Source organism: Canis aureus, chromosome 32 (genome assembly GCF_053574225.1).
Source record: "Canis aureus isolate CA01 chromosome 32, VMU_Caureus_v.1.0, whole genome shotgun sequence".
In the NCBI taxonomy this organism is placed as follows: domain Eukaryota; kingdom Metazoa; phylum Chordata; class Mammalia; order Carnivora; family Canidae; genus Canis; species Canis aureus.
In genome coordinates this window covers 20,250,560-20,269,289 of record NC_135642.1, presented here as the reverse complement: position 1 = coordinate 20,269,289, position 18,730 = coordinate 20,250,560, and the positions used below count along the sequence as shown (strand labels likewise).

At 39.8% G+C, this 18,730-nt stretch overlaps 2 protein-coding genes across 9 annotated transcripts in view; one reads left to right on the top strand and one right to left on the bottom strand.

Annotated features, from left to right (window-relative positions):
• The window catches only part of FAM227B (family with sequence similarity 227 member B), a 189,460-nt gene extending 171,402 nt beyond the window's left edge, over nt 1–18,058 (top strand). For all 4 annotated transcript variants that reach the window (XM_077881048.1, XM_077881045.1, XM_077881046.1 and 1 more), the window contains 4 exons: nt 10,063–10,139; nt 11,022–11,096; nt 14,187–14,256; nt 17,480–18,058. In XM_077881048.1, the coding sequence (XP_077737174.1) occupies nt 10,063–10,139; nt 11,022–11,096; nt 14,187–14,256; nt 17,480–17,599 (342 nt within the window). In that variant the 3' untranslated portion in view covers nt 17,600–18,058. The remainder of the gene's footprint in view (nt 1–10,062; nt 10,140–11,021; nt 11,097–14,186; nt 14,257–17,479) is intronic.
• GALK2 (galactokinase 2) overlaps nt 17,446–18,730 on the bottom strand; it is a 130,201-nt gene continuing 128,916 nt past the window's right edge. For 4 of the 5 annotated variants that reach the window (XM_077881050.1, XM_077881053.1, XM_077881051.1 and 1 more), the window contains one exon: nt 17,446–18,183. In XM_077881050.1, coding sequence (XP_077737176.1) covers nt 17,976–18,183 — 208 coding nt within the window. In that variant the 3' untranslated portion in view covers nt 17,446–17,975. The remainder of the gene's footprint in view (nt 18,184–18,730) is intronic. The other variant, XM_077881052.1, reaches the window with a different exon arrangement.

Below are 18,730 nucleotides of genomic sequence, written 5' to 3'. Positions count from 1 at the left end.
CAGGGTCCCGGGATGGGTACCGGGTGGGGGGGTCCCTTCTCAGCGGGGAGCCTGCTTGTCTCTCTCTGCCTCTGCCCCTCCCGTTGCTGGTGCTCAATCCATATCTCAAATAAATAAAATCTTAAAAAAATAAAAGGGCTTATATAAGACAAAAGGTGCAAGAACTATCAAGGTGAGAAAACGGACTCTGAAAAGGGCAAAAGTCACAGCGCCCTCAGGAGCATTCTGAAGGTAATGTAAAGGGTGGACCATTGGTTCTTACTGTGTATACCCAGTTTTGTGGAACTAGCCCATAAATGGTGGTTTTCTTTTCCTCACTGTTCTTATACCTTTGATAACTTCTCCAAGTAAGAGGTTAACAAACTTAATGGTTTTAACTAGATAAACATATAGTTAGAAAACCAACATTAGCATGTGATATTTTACAATATTATATAAAATGATAATATATACTATTTAGAGCAGGATTTAAAGAAATAGACATATGAACATAGAGTTGGGTATTTATTATGTTTATCATAATTTTAGAACTGCACTGTTCAGTATGTTAGCCAATAGCTATGTGTGGCTATATTAAAATTAATAAAATTAATGGGGCACCTTGGTGTCTCAGTTGGTTAAGTGTCCAACTCTTGGTTTCAGCTCAGGTCATGATCTCAGGGTTGTGAGATGGAGCCCCATGTCAGGGGTGGTCCATGCTCAGCAGGGAGTCTGCTCAAGATTCTCTTTCCCTCTCCCTCTCCCCTCAGCCAGGATAAATCCTTTTTAAAAATAATTAATAAAATTAAGTAAAGTAAAAATACAGTTCTTCAGTTATACTGTCTCATTTCACATATTCACTCTCTGTGTGTGACTGTTGGACAAGGGCAGATATTGAACATTTCCATCATAACAAAAAATGTTCTGTGGGCAGCACTGTCTTGAGTAGGAAGGAAAGTTTAATCTATTCACAGAACTTGAGATGTCACCTTGGGATATCAGACGGCCGGAACACACAGTGGATGTGCTGCTGAAGTGAACACAGCCGGAACACACAGAACTTGCTTTTGCCTTGCCATTTGCAGCCTTCTAATTTTAGAAGTTTAGTGGTTTAAGATTACATATTATTTATTCATCCATTCATTATTCATCCATCCATCAAAATTGGATTTCCCCTCATCTTTTGCTTTTTGGGGTTGGATTTTTCCCCTTTATCCTAGTTTTACTTAATTTTTAGTTTTGCTCAGAGATAACTACTTTTAGCATCATGCAGAGTTTTGCACTGTTCCTAATGGCTTCAATCCATAGAAGAAAGCTTACCACTCTCTTTACAAGCTCCCAGGTCAAGACTTTATGAATAACCTAGACCTATATAAAATTCTGTGATTGCCTTTTGACGGTCAGATATTTGATCCGTGGACTTTACTTCATTCCCATTGATGCTAGTTTGTATCAGTTATCAGAATAAACCTGTAGCTCTCCTGCTAGGTTCTCAAGGACTCCTTATAGGACTAGTTTTTATATTAAAAAAAAATACATCTGACTTATTTAATAGAGCACTTTATAAGCAGAAAAATATAATAGAACATAGTAGAATAAATGATACAAGGATTTAAATTTTGCTCTCAGAGAAGGAGGTTTTATTTTTATTTTTAGATGATCTTTAATTGAAGCTATTCTAAACTTTGTCGAGTAGGTTGCTAAGTTTCCTCCTTTCGCAAACCCTGCCAGAGTGTAGGCCAAGTTTTTAAAAACATGGAAGGGGGGGGGGTTTAAAATGAACATCATGGTTTTATAAAAGAACTTGAAGAACAAAGGGTTTTTGTTTTACATGACTTAAGTATGTGTATTGTAAGCATTTTGCAGCCGCCTTGAGCCAAAGACAATTACAAAATTGTTTGTGAGATCCAGCCAGCCCTTCTTTCTTATAGACTCAGTTTACATTCTCATTAGGGTTTTTCTTTTCCTTTCTTTTAATAAAATGCACAAGATAGAAACCACAATTCAGCAAACTTGTTATTTAACTAATGAAATAAATAGAAGACTTTAGTGCCTTAGGTAATCAGGTTCCAGGGAGTGGGTTGTATCAATTTTTTAGCCACAATTGGGATTTTAGATTATAAACCTGGCTCAGTGGAAAGTTAAGAGGGTGGGGGTTGTGGAGCAGAAGGGATTTGCATCCTGGAGAGTTAAGTTAGTAAGAGTTAGGGTTTAGGCTTTTCTTTAACTTATTACAAATTAACTTATTATAAATTACATTACAAATGCCCAATTTATATCAAATAAGAGAAGAAAATTTCATTTTGAAACAGTTGAAATGATTTCAACCATTGGGGAAAAAATATATTCTTGCTATATGTGCTACTGGTCAATTAAAAAAATCAGGTGGAAAAGCCATAGCTTTTTCAAATGCTTAGAATTTAAGACTAAAAAAGCAGTATCTCAATTAAATATAAAAATTGACTAGATTATAATTTTGTGTTCACCTAACCTATTTCTCCTCATAGAAGGTGGCCAGGCAAAGGAGAAAGGAGACAAAATCCACACTGTTACTTTGCATTCACCCCATAAAAATTACTGCCAGTTTACGGCACCAAGTGATCTTAAGAGATGCTCCAGGGTCTCTGAAAGTAGAAACCCTATCCTAGTTTAGAGCTAGGGCCTGCATATTTTAAGGACTCCTTTGGTGGTTATCTCACATGTATTCGTTTCTGTTTTGTTACTAATAATCCAGTTTGGCCCATCTCAGGAGAGTAGGGTCTCTAGAATTTCTAGTTTAGATATTGAATCCAGTTATAAGCAAGGCACCGTATTTGCAAAGCAAATCCACAGTTTGTATATTTATTTGGAATAGCTTCGTGAGTGCAGGAGGGGTTGATGGAAATAGTGAGGATGGCTGAATTCCCTCCAGAGCTGTCTGTTCAGGGGCATAAATTATAAAAATTATGGAATCTCTATAAATCAACAACTTGTTTATCAGTCTTAGGTAGTGAACTGTTGCCATAACTAAGTTTTCCAGATAACTAGAGCCAACCATCTACGGCACCAAAATTTATGTTAACCATTTTTATGAAAATTTTCCTTGAAGATATATCATACTTCCTAGATTTCTTAAACAATATAGCAAAATATAATTAACTTTCTGATGATGACTGGGCTTCTCAGGATGAAGCCTATGATTCAGCTACATGGAAAGATCAGTAAGAATGCTTGCTCAGGAGGCCAAGAACAATAAACACCCCCTGAATACTCCTTCCATACCAGCTGCTCCTATGAAGGTGCTGAACCATCCAGCTGCAAAGACAGGAAGTGCATCAGTCACAGAATCCGACCCAAGTTGCTGTAGCAGCACAGAGGAGCACCCTCATCCGATTGGAGGCAGCTCTGCCCTGAAGCAGAACAGATTGCTAGACTGTCATAGTCTTTATGCCTATTTTTTATAGTTCTGTCTTCTACCTGAAAAACTGCCTGTTGTTATTTCTCGTTCCTACTCATTCCTGTAAGTCAAATATCACGTTTTACTCATCTTCGTGTCTCCATGCCTACTGAAAGCCCTGGCAAGTTTGTTGAATGCTTTTCATTAAATCTGCATTAATATTTTTGGTAGCCCTATTCCCTCAATTTTCTAGACTATGCTACAAAACTGCTTCTAATGATATGTTAAATAATGAAACTTACTAAAACCCCCATTTTACACACAATACCAAGCCATGTAGAAATCTGGGTGATATTCCAACAGTTGGCGCTGTCTCCCATGGAATAAGGCATATGGGGTTAGTAATAACTTTTAAAAACATTTATGGGTATACGGCTCTATTGTGGATGTTTGGCATTCTTGCAAATCTAACATTAAAATATTTGGACCATAAGCAGAAGTAAGCAGTAAACAGAAGATAACTGTTCTAAGATCAGTTTGGGCCACATGCTAAGTTATTTTAAGAATTTAGTTTTTAGGATTAAGAATTAAATGAATGCTGGAGTATAAAGGAGGAGATTGTGGCCACTGTTTGCTGCTTGGGTTCTGTTTATTTCTTATACAATAGCATTATGTGTAGAATGGATACTTTGGTCCTAACCTGGTCATCTCATTAGCAATTCTAAAGAGACTCTGAGGAATATATCTAAGGGGTATGGGTTAGACAGCAAGGCCTCCTGCAGCTTCATTCTAGGATAGTACTTTTGGCAGATAGAAGCAAAATTTGCCTCTGGGAAATTCTTTTCCTGAGTCTCACACGTGCCCAACTTCTCAAAGGCAAGGTACTTCCTTTCTAAAAGACTTCGCTTCTTCATCTATATTATAATCAAACTGAACCCTGCAATTTCTAAGGTCCTTTATTTCACGAATACCCCGTGTTTCTAAAGGGAGATCAAAGACCTCAGAGTCTGAATTGAGGCCTTTAGGATGTCTCCAGGTTTTAGTATGTCATATGCCAACCACAGCTCTTGTGAAGTCCCAGAACAGGACCATTTTATTTCTACCCAAATGGCTCCTTCTCCATTTAGTGGTTTGCCGCGTAAACTCCGTGTTGCATTGCATGAGAAAACACAGTGTGAGGTCAATTCAGACAGCGGATTTGGAAAACATGTTGCCACAGTCATCCCCAAGGAATAAAATATAGTCATTCTTCATAATTTGTAAGCTCTAAGTACTCTAATTTTCTACAGTTAGGAAAAATTGATGACTTTATGTATCTGATGAGAATAAAAATTAGGATACTCATTAACAGACATTAACAGAAGTCTATTAAAAACCATCATGATTGAACAGTGGAAGAAAATGCTGAGGTCTTAGTACCAACATCATATAGCCCAGAACCCTATTACACAACACAAATATAAAACTGTGACCAAATTCTGTGGGCAATGAGAATTACTTTATAAAGAATGTACATACCCAGTTCATTTTAATGATATATGTTCAAAATTAAAAATTTATAGAAAATAAAACCTAGTTCTTTGTCTTAATGCCAATTATATATAATGAATGTCCAAGGAAGAAAATCCAATTAGTTCAGAGTGACAAGCACCGTCTCACTCATAAATGCTTCATCGTGGGAACCATGGTCAAGAGCACAATATAGCTTTGTAGAAGGATAAAATCTTCAAAATTCTGACCGGCACTCTGAGAAAGAAATTAAATATTACCAGGAAATAGCTGCACACAAATTAAATTTCAGCAGCTCCAGACTATGTGCACTTTAGGAAAGTGTTAATCACTCTGTGAGACTGAACTTTCTGTGATTTTCACTCAGGAAAAGATCTTAGGGTCTCAGTCACTAGATGTAGCAAGAAAAGTAAGACAGATATTAAAAGTAGTCAGAACCTCTTCAGATATTTAGGAAGATTGCTAAGCCTTCTCTACTAAAGCTGCTGGACTTCTTCACAGTCTGTGACAGCCAAAGGAGGAAAAAAACCAAAGGCGGAAATTTGGCATAACTGAAATTGCAGGCTTCTTGCTTACATAATGAACAGAACTACCATCTCGTTTCTTGACCATTAGCATCAAAGCACTCCAAAGGTAAGCAAGAATAGGGCTATCTTTTCCCAGAACCCAGACAGACTTGAGTTTGGAGAGACACAGGCCTCCCTTGCTAGACTTGAAGGTGGAGAGTGGGGCTGGGAGATGTCATACTGGAAAACACAATTGGGGGAGAGAGGAGAAATTGATATTTCATATTAAAAAAAAACAGCAAAATTTTTGCATCAGGACCGTAGAGCCCCTCTACACACTTCAGAGTGTTTACTCTGAAATCTTTTGCAAACATTAAAATAATGACTACAAAGCCTGGACGTATGGGAAAATTATGATAGTTGGGTAAAGAAAGCAACCATGTCATTCTAAAAATAACATAAAATATATATTCATACATGACAAATGAAAAGGCACCTAGAAAAATGAAAATAGTTTTATTTTTTGGGAAAGTGAAATTCTGAGAGAATTTTTTTCTTTTCCTTTGACTACATTAATTCTGCTATTATATTCTTTGCCCAGTAATATTTTTTTATTTTTATTGAGATATAATTGACATATGGCATTGTATAAGTTTCAGGTCTACAGCATAATGATTTGACTTATGTATATTGAGAAATGATTACACAGTGATATTTTTTAAGTCTTACTGAAACACTTGTCAAAATGAGATTTTGTGAGGTTTAGTTTTTGTCTGCTTTATTTAAAGTGAGGCTTTCATTACTTTTCTTTTAGATTTGAGTACTAATCTATCCCTAAAGTTGTCATTTACTGAATAGTCAAAAATATTATTTATGTGGAATGAAATCTCAAAGCCAAAATTTGAAAGTAACTTTGATCCAGCTTATGGAAGTTTTATTTTGGAAACTTCATTCAGGCTTGATTCATATCAAGAGAAAACTATAGCTTATGTGGACATTTAATTCATTTAGAAGATCCCTAAAGACAAGGTAATTTGTACAGTGTGATCAGAACCCATTAATGTCTGTAATTCCTGAAGACAATGTTGTGTTTCTGACCATAGGTTGACAGAACAATCGGTTGAAAACAGGAAATTCCAGTTGATACATTAGTTGTTCAGTCACAGCTACTATTTAAATATAACCTACATTACTATGAAATGCCTGTCCTAAAGTAAGATGCACTGCCCTCAGAAGCTCCCTGAAAACTTGGGATGCCCGGGTGGCTCACTCAGTTAAGCATCCAACTCTTGATTTCAGCTTAGGTCATGATGTCAGGGTGGTGATTCTGAGCTCCACATCAGGCTCCATGCTCAGTGGGGAGTCTGCTTGAGATTCTCTCCCTCTGCCCCTGCCCCCACCAATGCATGTGCTCGCCCACTCTCTCTCTCTCTCTCAAATAAATAAACACATCTTAAAAAATAAAATAAAAAAGTAGAACCACACTGAAAATAGAAATCCAGTCCAAAATGAGGCTCTGAGCAGGAAGAGGCTTCCTGGGATGTCCTCTGCCGTGCAACAAATAGGACTGTGTGTAGTGTAGAACTATTTTCATGTAAGCAAAGACACCAGTCTCAAGAGCCTCAAGCAGAATTCTAGAAATACTGTAAAGATCCCATCACAGTGCATGGTCCATGTTGGATATCCAACAAATGTTAACTTCTCTTTTTCCATTCCATTTCCAATTATTGCCCTACCTCCTTACCACCACCTCAGATACAATATCTTTGGGTCTTTTAGTTAACCACATGCCTAATATACTAATCAAGAAGTGGGCTAACCAGATGAACCAGATGTGCTGATACAATGATATCCTGGGCCCAGGTATTAAACATATGATAGTCTCATATCAGACTCCCCTAGCCACATTTTCTCCCCCCTCCTCCCTATCTTTCATCCAGCTCCCATATCCTTCCTATTACTCAACAAATTCTTCTTCATTCCTTTGCAAAATCTCAAATTCCATCCCACACTCTCTGAGCATTTTGCCATTATTTTAGTGATGAGTCTGAACTTCTAAACTTAAAAAGGCTCATATTCTATTTCATAGAAAACCAGAATAGGGACAGGAGCCACATGACCATCTAACTAAACGCCCACCCCTTACAAACAAGGAAAAGGAGCGTCAGCCTGGTTAACTACTTTGGCTACCATGGTACTAGATGATGAGTGCTGACCTCAGTGCCAGAACCAGAGCTCAATCTCCAGGATGGCACTTCCTCTATAATCTTTGGGAAATGGCCTGTGAGTGCCAGCCAAGGAGAGACCAAGAGCTAAGAGGGTACTGAAAGAAGAGCACCAAGAGAGAAGATGAGTAAAGGACACCGGAGACACACACTTTGTTGACTTCCCAATTTTGCTACATGCTGCCCTGAAGAAGACTGTATCTTGAATGAGTCCTTGAAGTTAATTATTATTCATCCTGTATACATGCAATTGTCACTATTGGTCTGCCTCCTGGGGGTGCCAGATGCTGTCAAAGCAGCGATTTGATTTTCACCTACACAGTGCAAATCAACTTTCCATTAAATCCTAAGTTCAGGGATCCCTGGGTGGCGCAGCAGTTTGGCGCCTGCCTTTGGCCCAGGGCGCGATCCTGGAGATCCGGGATCGAATCCCACGTCGGGCTCCCAGTGCATGGAGCCTGCTTCTCCCTCTGCCTGTGTCTCTGCCTCTCTCTCTCTCTGTATGACTATCATAAATAAATAAAAATTAAAAAAAAATAAATCCTAAGTTCAGGGATGCCTGGGTCACTCAACAGTTGAGCGTCTGCCTTTGGCTCAGGGTGTGATCCCGGATTCCCAGGATTGAGTGCTGCATTGGGTTCCTTGCAGGGAGCCTGCTTCTCCCTCTGCCTATGTCTCTGCCTCTCTGTGTGTGTGTCTCTCATGAATAAATAAATAAAATCTTTAAAAAGTAAACAAATAATAAAAAATAAAATAAATTTAAAAATCCTGTATGCCATTGTGACAGTAAACAGTGAAGTCAGGCTCATCTCTTTCTTTAAAGAAAATCTTACTCTAAAACGTAGATATGATTAAGGGGAAAAAGAAATTTGGAATTTATCAATAAATAGGCTTCTCTAAAATTTATTTCAGAGAATTTTGATCCACTTTAGAATACTATACTCACCCCGACTCTCCAGGCTTGGTAGGGAAGAGTGTGTTCTGCTGTCAGCACTGCTTCCTTCTATAGTCAGTGATGCCTGCTTAAACAGATTCTGTGACCAGAGAATTTATCTCTTCTGGTGTTGCTGAGAAAGTGGTCTAGAGTGCACAGAAAATTGGGTGTTCTTATCCTTGGTTCTAGACTCTGATGTTCAAATTTTAAGTGATTGAAGATAATTCCTGAATAGTTTAGAGCTTAGTAGGAAAGACATAAATTTTATTCAAGCTTATTGTGAGCATCTTTGTTGTGGAGCCATTCATGTTTTTCCTTCTGGTTACCTCAACTGAGATACAGTACTCAGGAAGTTAAGATAAGAAAGATAAGTAGCTATGTGGTCCCGCTCCATGGACCAAATCCACTGGGCTTCTCCTAACATTCTTTTTTTTTTTTTTAAGATTTCATTTATTTATTCATGACAGACACAGAGAGAGAGAGAGAGGCAGAGACACAGGCAGAGGGAGAAGCAGGCTCCATAGAGGGAGCCCGACGCGGGACTCGATCCCAGGACTCCAGGATCACGCTCTGGGCCGAAGGTGGTGCTAAACCGCTGGGCCACCAGGGATGCCCTTCTCCTAACATTCTTACACCGAATAAATAAGGTTAAAATGAGCATCAAAGACAGCCTTGAAATAGACCATAAATTTGCATTCAGAGAAAGACAGAGGTGATACTGAAGTGTGCTTCAGGAGGGGGAGTGGGGCCGTACAGGGACAGTCGATCGCAGAGATTTAAGAGCTCCTGGTCTACCAGTAAGGCTAAGGTCTTCTTTTAACACAAGCTGAGGGCTGCCTCCTGGAGTCATTTGCTGATTGCTGTTTGCTGTTTCAGAAGGGAAGCGTCTGCTCTGTCAGTCAGGAATGTGGGTTTAAGACCAGGGTTAGAAGCACAACCACAGGCCGTTCCAAAACAGTGGGATAAGAGCCCCAGGCTCATGACCAGCACACTTACACCTTCTACTTAGCATCTTTCTTTCCTGTAGTTAGCAGAGGCCACCAGCTGAAGGCAACCAACGTATTCTGCCAGTCCCCTCCAGAGCCTTCCAGAGATCAAGAGACCTTGAGATTCTCAGTATATGTAGAAATGAAGAAATGCCTTAAAAGGGTTACAAAAATTTGGTATGTTTTTAATATTTACATTTAACAAATTGCTGCTTTTAATCTATACACACACACACACACACACAAAAAAAAAAAAAACACAAAAAAAGGCAATTGCAGAATTTATGAAACTATTAAGTTCCAGTGCATTGTGGGCGGTGTAGTCCAGATAATGGGCACAAGTTTAATGTGGTCTAATGAGCACTGTCTTCTTTCAGTTTGCATATTACAAATATCTCCAGATGTAATATTCATGTCCACAACTGAGACCCTTCATGACTGGGAAGCCCAGGCCAGACAGCATGCTCAGTCTCCTTGTGACAGTTACTGTCCTCCTCTCCCAGATGTTCCTAACTAAAAATCTTTCCTTAACCATAAGCCTATCACACCACCTGCTCCAACTTACCGTGATATTATAAAAGAAGCAAAAAGACAATTTGCAAGGAATGAAAAGGATTTTCGGATGTAAGTTGCTGCCCCCTTATTGTTAAATATAAAATCTTAAACTCTTTTAGAGCTGGAAGTAACCATAGAAATAAGCTACACTTAGCTCCTTATTTTACCAGTGAGGAGAGTCACTTCTGAGTGTCTAACAGACTTGGAGTTTCTTTTCCGGTAAGTGTCAAGGATGTATGTTGGAGCCATAGAGCCATGGCAAGTGTCAGGGATTGAAGGAAGGAAGAAACCCTTGCTGTGCTGTGGTTGGGGGCATGCACTCCAGCATGGAAAGACCAGAAGAGAGCTCCAGAAAATAGAGACTGGAGTACTGATTGTTTACAAAGATGAGCCATGGAAGAACAGAAAGGTTTGTTTGCAGTATGAGTTCTCTGGAGCTGGGGTGGCATTTGGGGCAGTATTAAGGAAAGCACAATCAAATACATCAGAAAGGGGTATATGGAAGAGTAACCAGGTAAGGTCTTACCCAGCAGGCAGGGCAAAAGTTTTATCCTTGGCTTACCAAGCGTCGCCATTCCCCTCCCATCTCTTTCCAGTCCCCCCCCCCACACCACACATGTACACACATGCACACACACACAGCCCTTGGATTTCCTGTGCTCAGTGCAAAGAACCAGTATGAACACTTTGTGAGAGGGCCCTTGTTGAAGCAGCGAGGTGGAGTCCAAACCATATTCAGGTGTCATGAGTGATGTCTTTGGTATGTATTTATAGCAGGGAATGTTCTGGGGGATTTTTCTCACCAAGTAGTACATAGGGTGGGGATGTTGAAGAATTGGTTTATAAAGGACTTTTACTGACATGTAGAAGTTAGCAATTATTAATTTATTCTTTCCCAATTTGATATCCTGCTTTATTTTAAAATTTAACTCGAAATTTTTATTTTTATAGAGAAAAGCACAGAATTAATGAAGAAATAAAACTCCTAAGACAGCGGCAAGAAAGAATTGATAAGGAGCTTGATAGGTTTGTTCCTTATTCAATTTTGTAGTGATTAAAAACATTTTAATTGAGGGACACGTGAGTGGCACAGTTGGCTAAGTGTCCACCGACTCTTGGTTTTGGCTCAGGTCATGATCTCGTGGTCATGGAATCAAGCCCTGCTCTCAGGCTCTGAGCTCAGTGCAGAGTCTGCTTCAGAATCTCTCTCCCTCCCACTCAGTCTCTCTTTCTCTCAAATAAATAAATAAATGAATAAATAAATAAATAAATAAATAATCTTTAATAAAAACCCATTAAACATTTAAATTCAACAACTGTGCTACAAAAAACTAAAATGGGTTTATTATGTAAAAATACATCCACTCAGATATCTGCAGGGATTTTCTACTCAACAGTTTCATCAGGAATAACATTTTGACCTTCTTTGTCCACAGAACCAACTACTCTGCTAATTTAATTAATTGCTAAACATCATCATCATCTCCTTTTACTCCTCTAGCTATAGTACTTAAGCTCAAGGCCTTTTAAAAATAAACCCATAACCATGCCCTGCCCTCAGGAAGATGGAAACTAGAAAAACAAGCTGTTCAGCTGGCCTCCCTTGGGCTAGTTCTTTGTTCCCCTTCTGCCCCTACACACACAAACATTTTGGGGGCACATTTAATTTGTTTATTTTATAAATTAGTGTATAAAAAGGAAAAATATAAAGTATTGAGACTAAACTACTTCTAGCATACCCACATGCAAAAGAATGTGTGGGATGAGCGCAGCCCTTCAAACAAGCATCTGTGGAAGACCACAGCTGTGTGCCATTCATCTTCTAATTACTATTTTGGAACTTAAAAAGCTAGTTTCCTGTAGAGATGGCAAATCACTATGTTGTATACCTGAAACTAATGTCACATTATATGTATGCTCTGTACTTCAGGGGTCTTTTTTTAAGTTAGTTTTTGGCTGGCTCAGTTGGTGGAGCATGCAACTCTTGATCTTGGGGTTGTAAGTTTGAGCCCCATGTTGTGTGTAGAGAGTACTTAAAAATAGGATCTTAAATAAAAACAAAAAAGCTATTTTCCCAGTCACGAGAAAATCCAATTCATTACTTTAGAATCTTCTCTCTCTTTTCACCAAATATCTTATCACTCATATTTCTTCTTCACGATACTTAAATTATAAGATCTGATTCCAGGGTCGCCTGAATGGTTCAGTGGGCTAAGAATCTAACTCTTGATTTTGGCTCAAGTCATGGGCTCAGAGTGTGAGATTGAGCTCCATGTCAGGCCCCATGTGTGTGGAGCATGAAGCCTGCTTGGGATTGTCTCTCTTCCCTCTGCCTGTTGACCCCACACCCCCAACACACACACTATCTCTCAAAAAAAAAAAAAAAAAAAAAAAGAAAGAGAAAAAGAAAGAGGAAAAAGAAAAAGAAAGAAAGATCTGATTCCGGGTGACTTTTACAAGTTCCCCAAAATCAAATCTATATGGGATAGGATTTCTCATCACTGAGAATATAACAGAAGAATGTAGGACAGAGTAATTTGCAAGAAGTGCTCAAATATGTTTTATGCAATGGGACATTGTGGGTGAAAAAAGGGGAAAATACTTCGTATATCAATCTCATGTGCCTGTTAAATCTATAGGCACAGCATACACATTTCTATCTGTAATCTTCAAAGAAGAGATACTCATGGAGAGGAAAGGAAAGGCAAGCAGAAAGACAGGGGTTAGGGAGTGGTGGTGGTTGCAAAACTGTGAGTGCACAAAAAAACCCCACTGAATTGTACACTTTAACAAGGTCGATTTTATGGTATGTGACCTATGTCAATAAAACTGTTATTTAAAAAAAGAAAGAGGGGCGCTGTAAATTTAAAAGGGTGAGTCCAAAGATGGCTTGATTCTAACAAAGTGAGATGGAACCAGAGTCTGAGTCCAACACCCATCTCAAGGAGATCCTAAGAGGGTGTTACCGAGAAAGGACATCAGAGATATTTTGGAGTGTGTCTCAATAGGACTATGACAAAGAGACCCACATTGTGAAAGCCAGATCTGAGAAAAGCAGGAGGAGAGCCCAGAGGGTAATCGTTAGTGAGGAGAAAAGCCAGTGGAGGAGATAAAATTGGTAGAGGTAAAGCAGAGAATAAGCAAGGGGCATTTGTCAGTGGCCGAGCACAAGTGCAGGGGGTGGTCAAGAGCCAGCCCTGCTGCGCCCCAGGGGGTGTCCCCCACTACCTGCTAAAGAAACCCAGAAGATGCCTCGCGGGGGGTGGGGGGGTGGCTAATCTATACTTCATGGTTTAGCAAAGTACACTGGGAATTTTCAGAAATGTTTACTTCCTACAAATTCCATGGAGGAAAAAGAATTTTAAAATGTCTCCCTTGAATATTGCCAGTGAAATGAATAGCCATATATCTTTATTTCATTTTTGTTTCTCTTGCTAATACTGCTTTCTCCTTGTCCCAATTTCTTACCCGTCCAAGCCTCAGCCTACTCCTCTCTGCCTCTCCCCGCACCCACAGATCTCTGCAAAGGTTCCTCCTGCCTCCTGAATTCAGCTGTCCAACTCCTTCATAAATATTTCTTGAATGAGTACTTGGTGACAAAAATCAGGATAGACTCCTGGATTCCTCCGTGAGCTTCCAGCCTTCACTATCTCTATCCGCGCCCTCCACCCCCCCACCCTCCCTGCCGCCCCAGATCGTTCTCCTGCCAGTCCCTTGGGACACTCCTTCAAGTCTGCACTGGAGCCAGGCAAGCGGAATCAGTTCAGCAAATATTGTGCAAACCATCTCACTGACGAGAATGCTGCACTCCTGGGACGCAGTGTCACACAGTGGTTGAATTAAAGGCTTGAGTCACGCTGCTTGTGTTCAAATCCTGTATGACTTGCTAGCTATAGGGCTGTGGGCAGGTTAATTAACCTATCTGAGCCTTTTTCATTTAGAATACTGGATAGTGATACTACTTACTCGATAAGATTGTTGTAAGGGTAATTGAATGAATATGTGTAAATTGCTGGCAAATACCCAGCATATTAAATTTTGTGTAAATGTTGGTGATTAGTTGGTGTCAGTATAAAAACAATTGGTTTGGTTACCGTTTTTTTTTTTTTTTTTTAGACTCCAGGCAAAGGCTACCAAGAAACCTTACGAAGTTAGGAATGACTTTGATAAGTTCCTACATAAACTGGTATGTTTCCTTTTTGAAAACAGTTGAGAATTCTCTCTCTGGCTTCTCTTACATGGCCTGGACAATATTTAATAAGCAATATGTGGTTTCACATCCAAGATACAGTGGGAAGGTAAAATACACTATTGTCATTTAATCATCCACATGCACATTTAAGATAATCCCTGTTTTTCATATTAGTAGCAGCCTCATGCCCACTTACCCTCATCCCTTGCTTCCGACCACAGGCAGTTTATGCAACTGAAAAGCTCCAAATGCAGTCAAAATTTCAAACTAAAAGAAAATTATCAGTGAAGTCATATTTTATTTTGTTAATAATTCAACAAAAATATATTGGTTTCTAATGACTGTGTTAAATGAATGGTCCCTGCAGAAATTACAAGGTTCTAAATGGGACTCAAAGTGTGTGAGAAAAAGAAAAGGAGGGGATCCCTGGGTGGCGCAGCGGTTTAGCACCTGCCTTTGGCCCAGGGCGCGATCCTGGAGACCCGGGATCAAATCCCACGTCGGGTTCCCGGTGCATGGAGCCTGCTTCTCCCTCTCCCTCTGCCTCTGTCTCTGCCTCTCTCTCTCTCTCTCTCTCTCTCTCTCTCTCTCTCTCTGTGTGTGTGACTATCAAAAATAAATAAAAAATTTAAAAAAGAAAAGGAGCCTTCTCTGTCTTTCCAGTCTTCTTTGTTCCTTCCTCTTGCACTCCCTCCTTAACTTCTGGGCAGTTCTGTTAAATCTAAAGGTTCTTTTTCCCTTCCAGCAGGCAAGAGCATGTAGGGAAAAGGGTGCAATAAATCTGAAGGTTGGGCAATCTGAGGTCAGGAATAGGAGAGAGCTTTTTATTTTTAGCATGTCATCTAGAATAATCCTTATTAGCTACAGGTGTAATGCCAAAAACAGAGCTCAAATAATCTAATCAAGTTCCTATATGAGCCAGAAAGGTGAGAGAAGGGAGTAAAACACCTGAGTATTTAGTATTAAACAAATAGGACTATTCTTTACTTCCACACACAAAATTCTCTTTCATTCTTCTCAGTCTCCCTTAACTACTACTGCTAGAGACATGGGTACAGAGAATTATTTATGAAGTGTAAGAAAACCACTGTGCCAGTGTGCTGGTGAAGGGCAAGTGACCTCAGCTGGCACATGGTATGTGGCCTGAGTATCAGGGAAGCTACAAGCTGTGGAAACTGTAACACCCCCTGTCATCGAAGGGTCCACCTGTCATCAAAACAAAGCAGCTATACCTCAGCTCTAGTTCATGGTCATCCCCAGGAGTGAAGGCCAGGGGAGAATCAGATCTTCTGCCATCAGTAATCCAGATTCTTCGTAGAATTCCTCATTAGAACTCCAAATGTCTGAATATTTTGGGGGCCAAACTAAGTGTATCTCTAGACCAGATGTGGCCTATGGGTTGCTAGTTTGCAACCCCTCCTCTAAATGCTGGACTTGGAGCTCTTCAAAAGCCATCTGCAGCCAGGATAGCCTATCTTCTCCTCCACTGTATCCCAGGGCAAACTCCACACCCCCACTGAGCCTTGTGCACATCCCATGTGTGACCATTATCAGATATTCGCCCGTCTGCAGTGCCTACTCGCCAGCTTTCACACATTGCTCATCCTCTAGCCCTGTTCAAACTCCATCTTCTTCATGAAGCTTTTTACCAGTTGCCCTAGCCCTATCCCCTCCAGAAAAGTTTGATGTCTCTCATAATTTCTAGAATAACAGTGATGGTTTGATTGAAAAATAGTTCTTTCCTTCAAGCCAGACAAGACACATATGGAATAGATCCCTGGCTGAGAACAACTGTGTCCTCCAAAGCAGAGGCACAATGGAAATTTCTACTCACCTGTTGCAAGAAGATATCTCATGGTGAAAAATTTAAATAGAATAGCAAAGCAATGGAAAGTACCACATTTTTTGTTTGGGGGGTTTTGGGGGTTTTTTTTACATTAATCCAGGTATCTTTAAATAATTATGTACCAACCACAGATCTTCTGTGGAAAATGGAAAGGTATTAAAAAACAAAAAAATATAATCTGAGGCTCAGTCAGTTAAGCATCTGCCTTTGGCTCAAGTCATGAGTATTCTGGGATCCAGCCCTGTGTTGGGCTCCATGTGGGCGGGGGCAGGGGGGTGCAGCTTCTCCCTCTCCCTCTGCCCCTCACTGACCCCCTTCTCCGCTCCTCCTCGCTCTTTCTCTCACACTCTCTCTCTCAAACAAATAAAAAAAATCTTAAAACAACAACAAAGAATTATAATTAAAAATCAATTCAGATTTTGGATTGTTAGGTGTTATAAAAACTCAAAATTCTTTCAACAAATTTAACTTAAGCTTTCTCAAGTGTTTACCTTATTTTAAAGAATGAAAATGCACCAAAAGTTTATTTTAGAAAAGAAGAATGGATTTCTTAGTACCCTATATATGCCTGCTGTCCTTTGAGATATACTAAGACCAGCTTTGCCTCAACCTCTCTGAAACGGAGATTCAAGATGATGATGTCCAGTCTTTAAGTTGTACATCAGTGAGCAAAACAACCACAGAATAATACAAAATTGTGATAATTTTCTGGATAATTCATACCATAAGACTGCTGCTGCCTTAATTATCTGATCATATCAGCAAAATGCTTTTTGGTCTAAACCTTCATATAATTCAGGAAGGCCCTCTTGTGAGAAAGTCGTTCACTTAGCATCACCACAAGGCCAAACATTTCTGACCACTTTTGATAGACATATACAGGACTCAGCAACTCTCCTCCCCAATCCCAGACCTGCACACCTGTCCTACACTGGTCCACATGCACAAGCGAGACCTGCTAGACACAACAGAGTTGCAAGGCATAGGTGGGGTTCCCTGGAAGGGTAAACAGGCCTTTTGAATCAGAGAGCATTGGAGAGAAGTTAGCATAGAGTGGGAAGAAAGCAAATTCTATGATCAAATTGAATTATCTGAATTATCATCCAGATAATTCTCAATTTCAATGTGAATAGAGATAAAGTAGCAAGTGTCTTTTAGCTAAGTTTCTCTATTAAGTAATAGAGAAAGCTCAGAGCCAAAAAGAAAGTGATTATTTATTTGATATCACATAGTCTGTAAAAAGTAAATGAATCTAAATCCATTGTTGCTTTAAAAAAGAAAGTAAGTCTTCTCATCTTGATAATTGGTGTAAGCTCACATACAAGTGTCCAGGACAATTTGTGAATCTTTAATCATGTATTATTTTAATAGCATTCTGAAGCTCAAACTGAGAAAGAGTTTCTAGCATCACTATCATCATCATCATCAATTGAAGACTACGACTGCAAAGAAGAAGAATGTCAAGAGCAACCAGAAATGAACTGTGTTTAAGAATATGGCAGGCAATGCAACTGTATCCATTTAATTGTAGCAGGATGTTTAATTCACATCCAATCCGGGAGGTCAGTATTGAGTGTCTTTTATCATTCATCTTTAAAAATCTTGAAGTCAATAAATCTCAGTAAATCATCCTGAAGAGAACTGTCCAAGCATAATTTTGGCTTATTGGTAGACAACATACTTTAAGATGGAAAAACAATCATTATGAAGCATAGAGAGCTTTCAACCGTTTCTTTGGAAATACATCTTGATAATAGCAACCGTTCATCATAATACAAAACAGAAAGAGGATTAATTTACTGTGGCATAAGAAGCTCTGCCAGTTCTTAAATGCCCTAAATAGTTTCTCTGAGATTTTTTACATTGTTTAGGCCTCAAGGAAAACCAAAGCCCCGCCTCCTGGTTTGGTAGCAAACAAACTCTGCTTCTCAAATGTGAAGTCTTGGTCGCTCCTCTGGTAATAGGCTTCGTGCACATTTGCGAGGAAGCTGGGCAGCTTGTCAGCAGGTACTATGGATACTGTGCAGCCTCCCCATCCTGCTCCAGTGAGTCGTGACCCTTGAGCCCCAAACTTCCTAAAACAATGAGAAAAAAGCCCATGTTAGAACCCATAAATGCAAATGAGAGTGGTTTGCCTGGTGCTTCCAAAGAACACAACACCCAAGTCCTAAGCAGAGAATATATGTGGGTTTCCTTGTGTGTGTGTGCCGGGGGGGGGGGGGGGTAGTTCAGTATTGCAAACATTTTAGGACATGATGAATGTATACTGTTTCAGAAGGTGATTTGAAATTTAGTTGTATCTAAAACTGGGCCATGGTTTTGGTTCTAAGTAGTAGAAGTTAGCAGGACTCCTGGCTGCTGAGAGCTGGCAGTGACCCACTATATAGTCTTGATTCCATAAAGGCACCAACGGAACACTTGTATATAGCAAGCTAACAGGTGATCAAGAAGGAGTAAAAAGCAATAGGCAACAGACATGACCAACATTATGGATCAGAAGGTGGCTGCAGGGGCACCCAGGTGGCTCAGTCAGTTAAGCTTCCGACTCTTCATTCTGGCTCAGGTCATGGTCTCAGGGTCATGAGATCGGGCTCCCCACTCAGAGAGGAGTCAGCTTGAGAT